This window comes from Macaca fascicularis, chromosome 3 (genome assembly GCF_037993035.2).
Source record: "Macaca fascicularis isolate 582-1 chromosome 3, T2T-MFA8v1.1".
NCBI lineage: Eukaryota > Metazoa > Chordata > Mammalia > Primates > Cercopithecidae > Macaca > Macaca fascicularis.
Window position 1 is genome coordinate 105,404,783 of NC_088377.1, and position 18,530 is coordinate 105,423,312.

Consider the following 18,530-nt stretch of genomic DNA (forward strand, 5'->3'; position numbering starts at 1 on the left):
TTCACTAGTTTGCAGCCAGGGTTGATAACAATTGGTCTAGACTTTTCTGAAATTTCCTTTCTGTTTCTAATAATCTTCACAGGATCTACCCAATTTTCATTTTCCGATACCTATCTCACTCTCCCTCATCCGGCATAGCTTACTGTCAAGTCCCATGAAGACTGAAGTCATTCAGTTCCTTCATCTGTTTGGGCTAAATTGGTATCCAGAACCCATTTAGCAGAGCTGGGTGCACATTTCCTATCTCTTCTCTGTCGTGGGTTTCAAGTTTGTCTTCTCTGTGGTTATTCTATTCTTTCCCATTAGTACTTCTCCTTTAAGAAAAAAGATCGAAAACAAGTGGGATTGGAGCAATCCTCTTGGCCTCGGATGCTTTGTGAAGAGAGTTTCCACACCCAGAAGCTTATCTTCTATTTGTGCATCTGGCTCTGGCTATGTGTCCACAAAGCCCTTTAGTTTTCACCACTGCTGTTTGCAAGCCTTGGCTTGCTCCTGATACCAGTCCTGCAGGCATTATTCCAGCATGGTTGTGCAACACTCTTGATTATGAGCCTGGCAGTACGCTGTTCTAGTTCCTCTTAACTTTACACACACACACACACACACACACACACACACACACACACACACACACACGTTTATTATGATCAGAACACTTAACTGAAACTCTGTATCCATTAAACAATAACTGGCATTCTCCCTTCCCCCCAGCCCCTGACAGCCACCATTCTCCTTTCTGTTTCTATGAATTTGATTGTTTTAAATATCTCATATAAGTGGAATCATGCAGTATTTGTTCTTCTGTGACTGGCTCATTTCACTGAGTGTAATGTCTTCCAGAGTCATCTGTGTTATTGCCCATTGTAAGATTTCTTTAGTTTTTTATGGCTGAATAATATTCTGTTGTATATATAGCTGTCCCCTGGTATCTGTGGGGTACTGGTTCTGTGATCGCCACAAATACCAAAATTCATGGATGTTCAAGTTCCTGATATAAAATGGCAAAGTATTTGCACATAACCTGTGCACATCCTCCTGTATATTTAAATCATTTCTAGATTACTTACAATACCTAACACAGTGTAAATGCTATGTAAATAGTTGCTATACTGTATTGTCTTAAAATCTGTATATTTTCATTGTTGTATTGTTATTGCTGGAATACTGTTGCTCTGTGGTTGGCTAAAGCCACAGATGTGAAACCTGCAGATACCGAGGGCTGACTGCATATACCACAACTAAAAGAGCTGACAGTTACATTTTAACATTTCAACTGTACTTTTTCTGTCCCACTTCTCCCCTCCAAAATTATTCTCTTTGATAGGAAGAGGGAGTAAGTCTTCCTTGTCATGCTGTTAAGAAAACATCCAGTGGCCAGGTGCAGTGACTCACACCTGTAATCCCAGCACTCTGGGAGACTGAGGTGGATGGATCACTTGAGGTCAGGAGTTTGAGACTAGCCTGGCCAACATGGTGAAACCCCATCTCTACTAAAAATACAAAAATCAGCCAGCTGTGGTGACACCTACCTGCAATCCCAGCTACTTGGGAGGCTGAGACATGAGAATTGCTTGAACCTAGGAGGCAGAGGTTGCAGTGAGCTGAGATCTCACCTCTGCACTCCAGCCTGGGTGACAGAGTGAGACTCTGTCTCAAAAAAAAAAAAAAAATTGGTGAGAACATGGTAGCCAGTGGGGAGGACACAGCCTGATGAAGTCAACCCTACAGCAAAACCCACTGTCCCGAGTGACATCTGTGGTCAGGGGTCAGGGGATATGTGCCAGTAGTGAGGCCCATGTGAACAGGAGGAGGGACTCAGCATTGGAGCAAAGCCCTGGGCATTCAGGTATTGAGTGTTGGCAGACGCAGGGGTGGATGTGTAGCAAACATCTGTCTTTTTTTAGGGAGGATGTCAGACTTCTGAAAAGTCCACTTGAGATACTCATAAACATATCTGTTTGGTGATGCTCTTGTGAACAAGGTAGAAAACCAAGATCTGAGTCAATAGCATTTCTTCTGGTATTACATCGATAGTATTACATTTGCATAAAAATCATTTGGAAATTATCTTTCCTTCCTTCTCCCAATCTGCCTGCAAGTGCCCTCTCCCAAGAATCCTACCAGCTTTGAATTGTCCATCGATGAACTTCAAAAGGCTAGTAGTAAGCAACAATGGCCACTTGGGTCTCTCTTGATCTCTTCCTTTCTTCACTGGCAAGTATCTTTGATATGTGGCTTTCTGATTCTGTGAGCTAGAGGCTATTATTTGTGTCTACTCTTTCATCATTTTTCACTTGTTCTAAGGACATTCGTGGCCATAGGAACTGTCAAGTTGAGGCTGGGAGCCGTAGGGCTCACCCAGAAGATGAAATGGAAGGCATCTTAGTGTTGGAAGCCAAGTATTAGGTTAGTACACAAGTCATTGCGGTTTTTGCCAATGAGAAAACCACCAGTACCAGAACATCTTGCCAACAGCCCAGCAGCACCTTATCTTACTTTCTAACTTAAGAAAAAAAGGTAATTTATTTACACATTGTCATATTCCACAGAGTTTTCACTGCACATGGAAACCGTCCGTAGTTGAGAGAATTGGAGCACAGTGATGATAGAGGGAAGCCAAGCACAGAGAAATACTCATCTCTTGCTACTGAGGATTATCAGTGGTGAGCCATCAATTTGTCCCTCTGTCCATCCTAGTGCCTCAGACAAAGAGGGACGTGCTCCGTTCACAGTCTCTGAAAGCCAAGAATAAGCCAGTCGTTTAGGCGTGGAATTCGAGAGTCCTTTCTTTATTATTATTATTTTTTCTTTTCTCTTGTAAATGACCATAGAAGAGACTTTAAAAAAAAAGAAGCCTCTGTACAGTGTTAGTTGGTGTGACCATTTTGAATAGCAATTTGGAATATCCAGTAAAACTAAAACTAGTCCTACCTTAAGATGCAGCAGTTCCACTTGCTTTAGAAAATTACCATCACAGCCTCACGGGGAGCAGATACAAGTTGTTCATTGCATCACCATTTTTAATAGGAGAGAGTCAGAAACATCTGAACGAGTAAGTTCAAGGCATAGTTATGTTGCAGGAGTGGAATAGAACGTGTGTTTTTGTGTGTGCAATAATTTTCAGTGAAAATAAGCAAGCTGCAGAAAGAAGTTAAGTTTAAGAAAACCCAGAAAAATGGTGAGTATGTATGTGTGGAGACCTATTAATTTTGGATGATAGTAATATGGATATTTGTATATATCCTTTGCGTTTTTCTGATTAAAAGAGTAAAATACCCATTGTGATGTTGTGCAGGATGGTGACCAGTACATCCTACACTACCTAACTTACAGCAACGTGATTGCCTTCTGCTAAATGGTCTTATATGGATTAGCTCATCTAATCACCTCAACAACCCCTTTCAGGGAGATCCTTTAATTATTCCCATTTTGCAAATGAAAAATTGAGATCTAGAGAGACTAAAAGCTTAACCTAAAGCAACTTAGTAAGGCTGGCCTTGAACCTGGGCAGTTAAAGTCCACAGCTTTTAGTCTTTATTATACTGCTCTACAAAATTTTCTAGTATCGTACAGTGGGTTGGTTACTTATTTATTGGCAGCAATCATCTCATTGTACGGGCATACTCCTAGAAGACAATGCAGGGAAAGCAGTTCTTAGAGATCAGAATAGGGTAGTTCCATTATCAGATGATATGGCTTGAGCTTGGTGCACACACTGTCTTGTCCTTTTGGATCATTTAATGGTGGCTCACAGCCCAGAAGCACCTTGTCAACCCTGGTCCTACACCAGAAATACCTGTGGAGGTTTAGGAATACCAAAGCCTGGCCCCACCAGAAATTTCAACATAATAGACCTAGGATAGGGTCTGTTTCTTAGCATTTTTAAAAGTTTCTCACATAATTTTAGTATGCACTCCGAGTGTGATCCACTGAATGATACAGTCTGGACAGTACAGAGTTCAAAGTTATAATGTTTGGCAAGAACCTGGTGCACGGGTGTTTTGTGTTGAGGATCAAGGACAGGTCCATATGTGTTGATCTTGATGACCAGATTGCAGCTAATGTCCTGTGAAATCATGGCTCTTAATCAGGATAAGGCAATGCATCTTAGCAGGATAGATCTGTCTTACCAACTCGGTCTCTCTCTCTCTCTCTCTCTCTTTTTTTTTTCTTTGTTTTCCTAGATGTAGTCTTGCTCTGTCACCCAGGCTGGAGTACAGTGGCGCCATCATGGCTCACTGCAACCTCCACCTCCTGGGTTCAAGCAGTTCTCCTGCCTCAGCCTCCCAAGTAGCTGGGATTACAGGAGCCTGCCACCACACCCAGCTAATTTTTATATTTTTAGTAGAGACGGGGTTTCTCCATGTTGGCCAGGCTGTCTTGAACTCCTGACCTCGTGATCCGCCCACCTTAGCCTCCCAAAGCGCTGGGATTACAGGCATGAGCCACTGCACCTGGCCATCTCTCTCTCTTTTTTTTTTTTTTTTTTTTTTGAGACAAGATCCGACTCTGTCGCCCAGGCTGGAATGCAGTGCAGTGGCAAAATCTTGGCTCACTGCAACCTCCGCTTCCCAGACTCAAGTCATCCTCCCACTTCAGCCTCCCCAGTAGCTGGTACTACAGATGTGTACAAGCATGCCCAGCTAATTTTTGTATTAGGTTGGTGCCAATGGCAAAATCCGCACTTACTTTCACACCAACCTACTACTTTTTGTAAAGACAGGAGTTTCACCATGTTGCCCAGGCTGGTATTGAACTCGTGAGCTCAAGCGATATACCTACCTTGGCCTCCCAAAGTACTGGGAGTACAGGCATGAGCCACCATGCCCGGCTGGCCAACTCTGTCTTTTAGTTTTCTGGAGAGCTGTTTGAGGAATTTTGCCATGATGACGAAGTGTGGCATTGGAAACTGGAAGCACATGTATCTGGTACTTGCTATCCCTTGATTAAGGAGTAGCTAAGCAGTCGGACAAAATTTTTGTCAGAAAAGAACTCTGGGTCTACTCCAATCACTGACAGATTTACAGTAAGTCCTCATGTATCTTCATTGATAAGTTCTTGGAAACTGTGACTTCAAGTGAAACAATATATATGAAGCTAATTTTACCATAGGCTAATTGATAAAAACAATGGCATATTTCCTGTGGCATATTTCTGGTCACAAAAAACATCACCAAACTTCTAAATAACAAAGTTAAATAAAGCAACATTACTCGAGGACCTTCTGTATACCAGAGGCCTAAACATTCTATGCCGTGGATGTAATATTAGCCTGTGGCAGTGGTTCTTGGACTTGTGCATTCAGGTCACCTGGAGAACTTGTGAAAAACAGATCCCTGGGTCCCACTCTCAGTTCCTGATTTTGTAGGTCTGTGGTAGGGTCGGAGATTTTGCATTCCTAACAAGGTCCCAGGTGATACTGATGCTGCAAGTCTGAGGACCACTCTTTAAAAACCACAGGACTACGATGATGATAATAAAAGAGGGTTTTAGCTTCCTACCCTCTGCCATATCACATGTACACAAATAGAAGGATTGGCTCGGAGTCAAATAAGATGGGTTGAAAGCTACAGGCTAAGTCAGTTATGTTCTCAAACTTTAATGTAAGCAAAAAACACCCAGGGTATGTGTTAAACATGGAGATTATCAGGCCCGTCCCTAGATGGACATTCTGGTTCAACTCATCTAAAATGGAGCAAAATCTGCATTGTAAGTAAGATCCAGAAGACTTTGAAAAAGGTGGATCTGGACACTTTGAGAAATTGTAGGTGATTGTACAGTTATGGGTATTCACAGTGGGTTGGCAAATTCGTATGCAGAAATGCTAATTAACAAGCAAATTAATGTCAGGCTGCAGAGACCTCCATGTCCTTGGTGCTCTTCTTGTTAGTAAATCTCCAAGTATAATTTACTTGGGTGAGTATAGAATTCATATGCCTGTGCAATCTATGTATGCCATGACAAAGAAGTCAGCCAATGACCATTGGTCTCCAGAAATATCTTGACATGGGCCAAAATTAACATGAGATAATTTAGTAATGATTATAATGTTGGTAATAATAATAGAACAGTCAAGTCCTGAATTTAAAGGAAGTAGAGGAGTCCACTTCAGAAAGAAGGAAGCCCAACTTCTCAGAAATCCCTATGACCTAACAGTCCCAGTAAGAACACTGAGAGCTGGAAAGAGATGCAGGTTCCCCTAAAGCTAAGGCAAATCCAGCAGTATTAACAGTTGCAGTGTGGTTGAGGCCAGGAAGGTTGTCATTGCCTTCTCTTCTGCTCTGTCCAGACCACACCTGGAGCTTGTCTTTAAATCTGGGCATCATTGTGAGAGAAGCACAAATTGAAGGGTGATCAGAGTTGAACATCTGGGATCCCAAGGGTTCTTGATCCTTGTCCCATTAGAAATGGATGATGATGACAATGAGGCTGTTTAGTCAAGAGAAGAAAAGATTTGCTGGGTGGGATGTGGGGATGGTAGGTTATGGTTAAAAAAATGTTCTGTCTTGTTCTATGTAGTTACCAAGGGCAAATCTAGGAGCAGTGTGTGAAATTATAGTGAGTCATTATTTCAGCTCTAAATAATGACAAACTGTCTAGAATAGATTAAAAAAGAAAGAATGAAATGGAGTGCCTTGTTTCTGTCACAGAAAGTGGTCAAGCAGTGATGATCTCGCTGTGTTATAGAAGGAGTTCTTGCTTTGTTTAAGCCAGAGGTTGGGCTAGAATTCATTGTTAGGCTCCATAATTCTGTCTAATGACTGATGTTATAGCGCTTGTTGTTTTGTTTACTCAGTGATGACAAATAAATGTTTCCAGCGTAAACTGACAGCCAGATACCATTATCCAGCTTTTTGTCTCATGGAAGCTGCACACTTCAAATATGCATCCAGGTGCATTTCATTTGCTGGATTGGGCTCTGAGCAATCTGATCTCCCCTGAAGAAGTAGATTGTGAAGGCCATGGATGGAGCAGGGAATAGAAATGGATACTCTGTTTGAATGTGCCAGAGTAAGCATTTGAGTCTTTAGGCCTCTTGACTCCTGTCTTGCCAAAAGTCAGAATAAGATAACAAAATAAAAAAAAAAAGGTTTGTGGAGGAATGTTTGACTTTAAGGAAGTGACTTGTGTGGACACTGAGCCTTAGTACTCATCTCCCAGAAACAGTCAGGTATTGGTGCCCTTGGATCAGACCAGCGGTTCAGATAGTTCGGACACATGGACAGCACTTTAGAGGTCCAGGATCACCAATTGGTATCTGAAGTTGTTGTGATTAGAACCTGCTTCCAGAAACTTCTGATGCTGAATCTCTGGTCTGTTGTGCTTAAAGCCAAGTAACCAAAGCCCTGCTTTTGACCATGTAACATTTTTGAAATCAGGATGTTTCAGAGGGTACCATTTGTAAAAAGATGCATATCTAGGATTTGAATAATTTTATTTTACTGAAGACCAGAAATAGATATCTCACTTTAAAAATTCCTAGTATTAATTCAGGACATAATTTCTTTATATATTTTACTGGGAAATTGCAAACTATTTGGAATTACATGCCATCTGGCCTTCGTGAAAGTCGTTTCCAACTATGGAAGCAAAATCTGTTTCTCAAGCAAAACATGGCCAAGTGTCTGAGTGCAGGCCCCCAGGCCTAATGGATTAATAAGTAGCTGTGTTATATGCCCCTCTTTGCAATCTACCAGATAATATTGCTTTTTTGGAGAGCTAGTGGTGATGAATTCTGTGGCTTTTATCTTTCTGCATTTATGTCTTCTTCCAAAGTAAGCACACTGCTTTAATGATTTAACACTAGTCTGTTCACACTCGCGTTACGGATTTTGGGAGATGTTAATATGTTGAAGGACACACGTTTTAAGATTCTGTCATCTTTATTTGTTTGTAGTTGAAGGAGGGGTAGAGCTTCTTACCTTGTGCTGCACCTGCCACTTTCAGGAAGCCAGGAGAGAGGAGGCAATGAGCCTTTACATCTGCTGAGTGTCTATTCTATTCTAAAGCCAGACATTGTATCCTCATTTTCTTATTTAATCCTTCTAATTTTCCTTCCTTCTCTCCTTCCCTCCCTCCCTTCCTTCCACCCTTCCCTCCTTTCCCTCTCTCCTCTCAGGCTGGAGTGCAGTGGTGCAATCTCAGTTCACTGCAACCTCTGCCTCCCAGGTTCAAGCAGTTCTCCTGCCTCAGCCTCCTGAGTAGCTGAGACTACAGGCATGCACCACCATGCTCTGCTAATTTTGGTATTTTTAGTAGAGATGGGGTTTTACCATGTTGGCCAGGCTGGTCTTAAACTCCTGACCTCAAGTAATCCAGTCGCGTCCATCTCCTAAATTGCTGCGATTATAGGCGTGAGCCACTGCATGTGGCCAAATCCTTCTAATTTTCTGAGGTGGCTATTATTATTCCTCATTTTATACAAGAAAAAATAGAAATCAGAGAGCTTAATACATTTGTCAAGGTGTACAGAGTTTGTAATAAGGAAAACCAATTCAAACCTAGGTCTGATTCCTTCCAGCGCACGTATATTGTATGTAATGTCACCTTTACGTCTTTTCCCAAATTGTGTCATCTTTTCTAAGTCAAACCTACTAACATGAGTCTTAAAATCAGCCTTTGTTGCCAAAATACTTGACAGTACATTGGTCATTTATTCTTCCCCATTCTGGGTAGAAATCAGAGTTCTCTTTTCCTAATGGAAGCCCCAGGACAGCTTATGTTTGCATGTCATATGTCCATTTGACTTTTCACCAAAACACTAGTGTTTCACACAGTCCTGACCCATCGGCTTCTCAAAAGTGGGTGTCAGTGGTGAGAGACTATGAAGCTCATCTCAGAGGCACAAACAGGGCATTTTTGAACTGACCCAAGTGCATCTGGTATTTGACACCTGTTGGATTTGGTGGCCTCTGTGATTTAGATGAAGGGGAGGGCCATAAGTTCTCTCCTCCTCAACCTCACCACCAGGTAGTTTGTTGAAACAAAAGCAGATCCCAGACTGAATTCTGTCACACATCAAATACTGACATTAGGCAGAATGTACCAAAGTAGCCATAAAACCTGTTCCTGTAAGCTGAGGAAGTCCTAGCTCTCCATCCTTAAGGTATGTTGACAAGTACTTGCAGGAGAGATTTACTCAGGGACAGCAGTCTGCAAAAAGATCAGCTCCAGGGGACCAAGAAGCCTTCTTGGCAGGCTGTAAATGTTCTATTTTTTTTTTATCCAGCTGATGATTATTTGAGTATTTGCAAGCATAACATTCTGTATGTGCACTTAAGATTTGTGCCCTTTAGTATATCTGTTATTTCTCAATACAAAATAAAGTGGAAATAAATGTTTGCCCTTAAATTATTCACAGTCTGTGAGCAGGGAAATTATCATATATTGTTCAAACCCATAAACCCTTTGAATTAGAGGTTTTCCATGGAAGGGTCTCCCGGGGGGAGTGAAAGCACTCAGGGGTCTTTCATATGCACCGTCCTGCCGAGGCCTCCTCTCTGGTGACCCCAGCCCATCCCTGTGGTATCCCCTAGAGTGGACACAGTAGTTGCCTCCATTCAAGTGACCATCTTGGCACCTGGGATACTTTAGTCTTGGGCTACTGCTGCCTTCTTTCTTTATTCTTCCCTGTTTTAAGTAGAGTCATGCATCGCTTATGATAGGAAACACTGTGAGAAATGTGACAGGCAATTTCATCTTTGTTGTGGGAACATCATAGAGTATACCTAGCAAACCTGGATAGCAGAGCCTGCTACACACCTGGGCTATGTGGTACGGCTTACTGCTTCCAGGCTACAAACCTGTACAGCGTGATACTGTCCTGAATACTGCAGGCAGCAGTAATACAATCTAAGGACTTGTGTAATAAACATAGAGAAAGTACAGGGAATTATAATCTTACGGGACCACCAGCGTATATGTGGGCTGTCACTGACTGAAACCCTATGATGTGGTATGCGACTATATATCCTTCTCTTGGAATTTGACTTCTTTTACTTTTTAGGCCGCTTTTGGTGGCTTTAACCAAATTCCTGATGAGGCTAGGCAGGAAGGTTCTGGGGATGAAATAGATGTATTTCCCTGGGCAACAATCCCAGACTCCACCCTGGGGCGGGGCATGGGAGGGGCTGCGGGTCCCCTCTCTTTCTTTCCCAGAAGGGGAAAGGAGACAGGGGTAAGGATCACCAGGGGGTCGTGCTGGCAGAGCCCTTAGCTCTAAGTGCCAACTTTGATAACTATTGGATTTGGCCTAGTAAGCCCTGGCTGTTGCCTCCCAGGTAAAATTCTGCAGGACAAAGAGATAAAGATGACTCGGTATCAGCTGCCTCTAGGACAGGGTTGTGGTGTTTCTGCTTTGGCCGTTGTAGAATTCCTGTGACTTTCATTTATTGCCCACGTTTCTTTCCCTTTACATTGCACACACATCCCTCTCATCCCAGACTCTCGTTTAACAGAACCTCAGCCTTAAAGAAAAAACAAAAACAAAGCTTGTACACACACACACAAACCCTCCGCTAGTATTCCTAATCTACTGTGGAATCTGTTGCCATAGCAGCAGGGAGCGGCTGCCCCCTCCCCTCCCCAAGCACAGACACACACTTCATCATGGGGCTCCCATCACGTTTTTAATTTTTTTTCTCTTTCTCAAACAGCAACAGCCAACACTGCTTTTCCACAAACTATTAATATATCTTTATAGTACTCTCTTGGTACTTTTTAGACTGCATTTGCTTCTAACTTCAGGTACACCTAGTCATGCGCCCATAAGTAAGGCTAATTTTATGAAGAGGCTGGTGCTGGTTTGCTTTTAGTCTTACTTATTATTGGATCCAATACTAAATGAATAAAGAGCTTTTGGGAGTTATCTAAAAGTAACATGGGAATTGAGCTCTATGGCTCTGGGCACCTTAATTTCATTTTCTGAGATTTTGTATTTCTTTTCATTGTTTTGATTTTAGCTTATTGCTTTAACATACTCTTTTTTATTTTTAAAGAACTAAGTGTTAATGAAGGCATAGGAAAGAGTATATGATAATTAGCCAAGTTTGATATCATAGTTAACTAGCAGGTTCCTAGACAAATATATGATACTCTTCTTTTTATAATTAGACCATGTGAACATTAATAACGGAATGGGTTGGATCTTTTTTTTTTTTTTAATGTTAACATGCTTAGGAAAGCTGTAGAATTTACTTGAACTTAGTGTGTTAAATAAAGTCCTGGTTTTCTGAAGCCAAAACCAAACATGTTAGTTACTCTTAACCCAGGGCTGTGGAAGAAGCCAGTGATTCTAGGCCCACATTTCTCCTCTTTGAGAACTAGAAACCCCTCCATTAGGGCAAGACTCCCAAAGAGCTGCAGGTGGCAGTCCAGCTGAGTGCTTGTAGAGGGCGCCCCCCCACCCCGCCCCCCACCACCCTGCCCCCCACCACCCTTCTCAGTCTCCTTCCCCATCACAGACACTGTGCCATCTTGGAAATGGATACTGTGCTATAGGAGGGAATGAGATTTTTGCCTCTTCAGAGCTTGATACCTCCCTCCTGATTCTTTTTAGTCCAGCTCCCCAGGTCTCTTAGGTCTCAGAGATGGAGCAACAGCTGTTATCCTCAGACCTGGTCACCAGGGAGGGATGTGCTCATTTCCAGCAACGTAGTTAAGGGGCTGGGAAAAACTAATTAAGCCTCTTGGCAGCTATGTGATTGGGCAAGTTCCCTAACCTCTTAGAGACTCAGTTTTCTTCTCCATAAAATAGTGATGATACTCCACTTCCGTCAGGCTGTTGATTAAATGAGACAATGCTTGTGGGAATCCTTACTATAGTGCTGGGCAGTAATTTGTATATACTCAATGAATGATCATCCCTTTTCTTTAAATATGCTCAGAGATGATATGGAAAATTCTACTTTACCCTCCACGGTTATTTGTCATATCATGTTGTAGTTTTTAAAGATTTTTCCAAAAACCTTTGGGAGAACAAATCCTCTACCCCACTCCCAAAAAACCAGGAAGAACTTTTAAAAAGTTGTAATAAAATATACATAAAATTCACATTTTTAACCATCTTCAAATGTACAATTTAGTGACATTTAGTACATTCACAGTGTTGTACACCCATCACTGCTAACTGGTTCCAGAACTTTCTTCTTCTTCTTTTTTTTTTTCTTTTGAGTCAAGAGTTCCTCTGTCACCCAGGCTGGAGTGGAGTGGCGTGATTTTCGCTCACTGCAGCCTCCACCCACCCAGGTTCAAGCGATTCTCCTACCTCAGCCTCCTGAGTAGCTGGGATTATAGGCACCCACTACTATGCCTGGCTAATTTTTGTATTTTTAATAGAGACAGAGTTTCGCCATGTTGGCCAGGCTGATTTCGAAATCCTGACCTCAGGTAATCCGCCCACCTCAGCCTCCCAAAGCGTTGGGATTACAGGCATGAGCCCCTGAGCCTGGCCTAGTTCCAGAACATTCTTATCACACCAAAAAGAAACTCTGTAGCCCTTAAGCAATCGCCCTGCTCTCCCCCTAGTAACCACTAATTACTGGCCTTCTGTCTCTATGGATTTGCCAACTTTGGATATTTCATATGGAAACATACAATGTTTGTTTTTTTTGTGTCTGGGTTATTTGACTTAGCCTAATGTTGTCAAGGTTCATTGATGTTATAGCATGTATCAGTACTTCATTCCTTTTAATATCTGGATAATATTCCATTGTATGTATATACCAGATTTTGTTTATCCATTCATCAGTTGATGGACATTTGGGTTCTTTCCACCTTTGACTATCATGAATAACATTGCTATGAACATGGGTCTACAACTTTTTGAGCACCTGTTTTCACTTCTTTTGGATCTATACCTAGGATTGGAATTACTGGATCATATGATAATTCTGTGTTTAAATTTTTGAGAAATAGAACAGCTACCAAACTGTTTTCCACCGTGGCTATGCCATTTTACATTTCCACCAGCAATGTCTGAGGGTTCCAATTTCTCCGCACTCTTTCCAACACTAGTTATTTCCCATTAAAAAAATTATTATTATAGCTATCACAGTGGGTGTGAACTGGTGTCTTACTGTGTTTTAAGATTTTTTTATAGTACTGATTTTGTATGTGTCTGGACTCAAATTTCTATATCGATGTTCTTAAGCCTGCCATATTGCAAAGCTACATGAAAAACCACCTATACAAAATTCCGAACAAGAGAATGGTGTAAAGCTTCTTTTCCTTCTTGGCCCCTGCTATAGCTAAACATCATGACTCTGTAATCTGTAGTATGTTTAAGCCACTTGCAGACAATTTGTGGCAAATTAGAGATGATATCTGATGCCTCTGACCTTCTTTCTAATTTCTCTTTTTTAGGTTTTAGGGTTTCCTTTGGGTCACCCGAAATGTTTTTTAAACACTTTGGATAAGAACTAAACCACCTGCCACTGGGGACTTCCATACTCTCGGCTCCCTTATCATCTGATGGCATTTTGACTGTCTTGAGGCCAAGTGACTTGCTGTCCATGATGAGTGATGAGAAGAACCTTGGTGTGTCCCAAAAGTTGGTGTCACCTTCAAGGAGCACAAGTAGCTGCTCTTCCAAGCAAGGAAGTCGACAGGTAAAGTTTAACTCATGCAAATTTTAATATGCAAATATAAGCCATCAAGTTTGCTGGTTAAAATGCACACATTTACTTGGGAAATCCTACTTCTCAGTTTAAGAGCATTTACTTTTGGTTATCTCTTGACTGTCTGAGGAGAGTAAATTCTGTATAATTTTAATAATGTGTGCCTACCAGGTGGGAAGAACTGCATTTGGTTCTTCGTATAATTTTGTTTAATTCTTGCAACTGTCCTCCAGTGTAGATATTAACATCTCCATTTTCCCCATGAGGAAGCTGACTAAGACTGACCAGGTTACTTGCCCAAGGACACACAGCTAGTAAGGAGCAAACAAAGAACCAAAGCTCAGTCTGTTTGGCTTCAGAGCCCACACTTTGCTTTATATCCTGCTAAGCAAAACAAAAAAACCATCCATCATTTTTCAAGTAATTATAATATCCACCCCAACTTTCTTCCCTTCATCACACCTTTTGTGGCAGCTTGTAACCACAGATTGCCCTGCTAGTAGCTTCGAGTCTCACTTGCTTTAATATCTGTAATGGATGAGGGAACCTAATCTACAGAAAAATTGTCCAAAGGAATTAAGTAGGAGGAAGAAAGAATTGAAACAAAGGACTGAATAATTAACTCCTAAATAACTGTCGGGTAATTATATATTGTTTCTTGGTTTCCTTTCTAATGAATCTTTGTTGGCAGAATTTGCTGGTTTTAGATCAGTGGCAGTAAATGCACATTAATCATTATAATTCTTCCTCCAGCAGTTAGGTGGTGAGAGAATGAGCTGTCAGAAAGCTGAATTTATGACCAAAGTGGTCTGTGAGCCTTTTCAGCACCTGCTGGCTCTGTTGGCATTTCCTTTTCCTCATGGGAAGTGCTGGCCTGAGAAATCACCCAGAGTCTTTGGTTCCAGAATTGGAAGCAGCAATTAAATAACTCCCACCTCAGTCACATCTACACATTTGGGGTCTCTCAGACTGAGCGTTGCCTGGGATAAGGAGCTTTGCCACCCATGAATCTGTGATGCCAGGAAAATTAGATTTTGCCACAGGTCTGACATTTGGGAAGCCTTCCAGGATCTCCCCTGAGGGGTTAAGAAGGAGAATTTTGTCAGCACTGTCATCGGTTCCTTCTGGGATTAAAAAAAAAAAAAAAGAAAAGACTAAAATTAGTCATTGGCTAATGCATCATGGCTCCCTGGAGTTCTGTTTCATGTGCTTGTCCTCTTTGTCAGCTTTCCACAGGAGTATTTTTCTCCCTAAGCCAAAACTCTGGTTGGGGTTAAAACAGCATGTGGTATATCCCCTACCTGTGCCATCTTCCTTACACCCAGGGATTGTTATGTCCTTCTTTGATAAAGGGGGAGAACATGATTCCCTTAAGTAGCAGGTGGTGATTACACCATAGGAATTGGAACAGTACAATGAAATTCTCAGATCAAATACTACGGAAACTTTTTTCAGTGTGTTATTTGGAATTGACTGGGTTTTCACAAAGCTTTTTTGGAAGTTACATCATAAAGGGTAAGAGGAATGTGCTTCATGCCTCAACTTTTTTCTGACTTGGAATGCTTGGTCAATCAGTCAGTCATTCATCAAATGGTCATCTTTTATATTTAGGGTCTCCTGCTTTAATATGCATATAATGTGGCTTTATAAATGGAGACACTTCTATTTCCTCTGTGGCAAAGAAGGTGGAGAATTTAATAAGTTTATTTCAACTTCAGCCTGTGGTTATAAAGCCCCTGTTTTATTTCCAGAGGTCATTTTCTTAGTCCATCTGCTTTCTCATCCTTCTGTCGAAGAAAAGTGTTCTGTCCCAGGGTATGCGTTTCCATCCATGTGGTCCACTTTGGCCCCCCATACCCACTCTGCCTTCGCAAACTGGCCCAAGATTGTGCTTCAGTCTTTAAAGGTGCTACAGAGGTGCAGGAACCTTTGAAGCTCTCCTCCCTTAGGGCACACAGCCATCTCCGATGGTCTGTCAGTTGCTAAATATAAGGATGACACTGTGTTTCCAGTCACGTCACTGAAGAGTACCAGTTAAACACTTAAAACTTCAAGATTTACATAGTAAGAAATTTAATTAGAGGAATAAGAAATATAACTAAAGATAATCTGTGCCAATACCTACTTGTATTTCAAACACTAGTTTAAAGTCATTTTCAAATTGCTCTCTTCCTTTCATCTTAAGGGGATACATCTGATGTTGATTTTATTGGTCATTTTTCTTAGTGCTAGTTTTTCTCATGTGCTTTGGAATTGCAGCTTAGAGCTTCATCTAGAGATTGCTTCCCATGTATTCTTTCTCTGTGCTCACCCTGACCCATCTAGGGATTTGCTATTGCCAACTTTCCACCTCTCAGGACTCCAGTGCAGAGTCAAGTCTAATATTTGCAGCAAGGGCCTGCTGTTCCATGATGATGATGGAATACCTGGGACCCAGCACCAAGCCCCAGACAGCATAGCCCAGTGCCTGGCTGTGAGGCTATGTCTCCCTCCTCACCTCTCCCTGGGCAAGCAGATTTTTAAAGCTCTCTTTCATTGTGGTGTGGGGGCTTCCCCCTCCACAGTTTCAGATTTCCAGCAGCGAGCCTGGCTCAAGTCCCAGCCTTTTCCTGATGACATTTTTCACCCCATTATAATGCCCACAGAAACAGGCTAATGGACACCTCTGTCTACAGTATACTTTACATTTCTGTTTGGTTCTGATCCATGGAGATACTTAATCTTTTTTTGCCACATTATTCTTTTTTTTCAGGTTTGTTGAGGTAATAAATGACAAATGAAAGTTGTATATATTTATGGTGTATAATGTGATGTTTTGATACATGTACGCATTCGGAAGTGATTACCCATTATCAAGCTAATTAACATACCCATCACCCCCCATAGTTATTTTTGTGTGTATGTGTGGTAAGAACATTTAAGATCTACTCTTATAGCCAATTTCAAGTAAATAATGCAGTATTATTAACTATAGTCGCCATGGTGTTACATTAGATCCCCAGAACTTACCATTCTATCATCTGTTTCTATAAGTTTGACTTTTTTAGATTCCACATGTAAGTGAAATCATGCAGTATTTTTCTTTCTGTGCTTGGTTTATTTCACTTAGCATAATGTCCTCCGGGTTCATCGATGTGATTGCAAATGACAAGATTTCTTTCTTTTTTAAGGCTGAATAGTAGTCCACTGCATAAGTATATGTACCACATTTTCTTTGGAAATATTTAATCTTGTTTTTTATCGCACAGACAAAAAAGAGCCCTACGTGTTTATAACTTTGTATATTTTTGCCATATTTGGAGTAAGGGTGGCATTTTGTATATTTTTGCCATATTTGGAGTGAGGGTGGCATTTTGTATGTTTTTGCCGTATCTGGAGAGTGGCAATAGGGAAGGGGCACTAAATGCATGAACTTAAAACACCATCTTAGCTGGAAGACATGGTTTTTTAAAGTCATTTTTACTTAAATTCTCATCCAGTATTGCCAGGTGACCTTGAGAGAGTCTGTACTCCAGCCACACTAGCTTGCTTTCTCTTTCTGGAGCTGAATTTTCTCTTGTCCTTGTTTCTTGAACTGAGCTTAAACTTGAACCTGGTCTTCCTATCTCAGACCTATTCATATAAAATCTCATGGAGCTATATGTTTATGTATTGATATTCTCCTACCTATATATCTATGTTGAAAGAGCTTGCTTCCTTGAAGGAGAAAATGATTGAGAACTAGGTGTTTTCATTTTTACATCTGACCTAAGACAAAATGTACAACTTAGGGCCATAAAAACCCTAGGAGGAGGGTTCTGTCATCTTTTAACTTAAGTGTTGGGGCTCCTGAGATTTTAAAAACAGTAAGCCCCACTTTGCCAGTACGAAAACAACCTGTCAATAAAATCTCTTCAAGATAATTTGAGGAGAAAGGTATGCATAGTGATTAGAACATTAACTCTCCGATCTTGGGTCTACCCATTAATTGGTTCTATGACCTTAAACTCTCCGAGCCTCAGTTTTTTCATCAATAAAATTGGAATAATAATAGTTCTTTTCTCATAGCATTGTGGTAAGGATGAAAAATAAGTACTTATTCCAGGGTCAGACTCAGGATAGGTGCTGAGTAAATGTAAACGTTTGTATGTTTTTATCATTATAGTTAACATTAGTTTGACCTTCATTCTTATTTGTGAAAGTCCTAAATGCTCATAGTGAATAGTTCTAACTTTTTTTCTCCCAGGAACTTTTACAGGATCATACATGTATCCACTCATACCTTTTTAGTGTTATACAAAAGCCCACTAAAATATACACTGTACATGTGAATATATACTTTTAAAATAAAAAGTGCCTTACTCCACGCATTAACAAAATGCTTTTGTGAAGAATACAATAGAATGTTTAATAATTGGGCTACATTTGACATCTTTAGGCATAACCTATACCTAAAACAAGTGAAAACAGTTGATGAATTCTTACCCCATTCTGCTAAGCCGTGCCCTTGCTTGGGTGGTAAGTGATTTTCCCCTCTCGCCCCCTATGCCAGCGTCTATCTCTTGGTAGTAGCTGCACAGAGCATTGTGTTAAGAAGGACTTTGCAGCTGAGTCTGCATTCAGGGGAAAGATTACCATATTTTTAGCTGTGACTTCTGGGCATAAGGCAGGGAGAGCACAGCATGGGCCCTGTGTTTGTCACCCCTTAGTGACAGAGAAGAGTTGAAATCAAGAGCTCTCTGTTGCAATCTTTATAATGTGTTATTGGATGAACTTCGGGTAACCGTAGGTTGTCTCAGTTCTCCATTCATAAAAAGGAGGAAAAACTCTCCTCCCGCCTTTTCCCCTGGAATGCAGTAAGAGAACATTGAGTGTTTTCAGTGGCTAAAAGACATTGAAAGTCTTTGGAGAAAAGTCCTCTGTAAATTCAAGAAA

General features: G+C 41.1%; 1 protein-coding gene across 14 annotated transcripts in view; it reads left to right on the forward strand.

Moving 5' to 3' along the window:
- Positions 1-18,530, forward strand: part of OSBPL3 (oxysterol binding protein like 3) — a 185,644-nt gene that overhangs the window by 74,901 nt on the left and 92,213 nt on the right. For all 14 annotated transcript variants that reach the window (XR_012432594.1, XR_012432595.1, XM_065542188.2 and 11 more), the window contains one exon: positions 13,363-13,607. Coding sequence is in view for 9 of the 14 variants with exons in the window: in XM_065542188.2 (XP_065398260.1) it covers positions 13,512-13,607 (96 nt within the window). In the remaining 5 variants the exon portion in view is untranslated. The remainder of the gene's footprint in view (positions 1-13,362; positions 13,608-18,530) is intronic.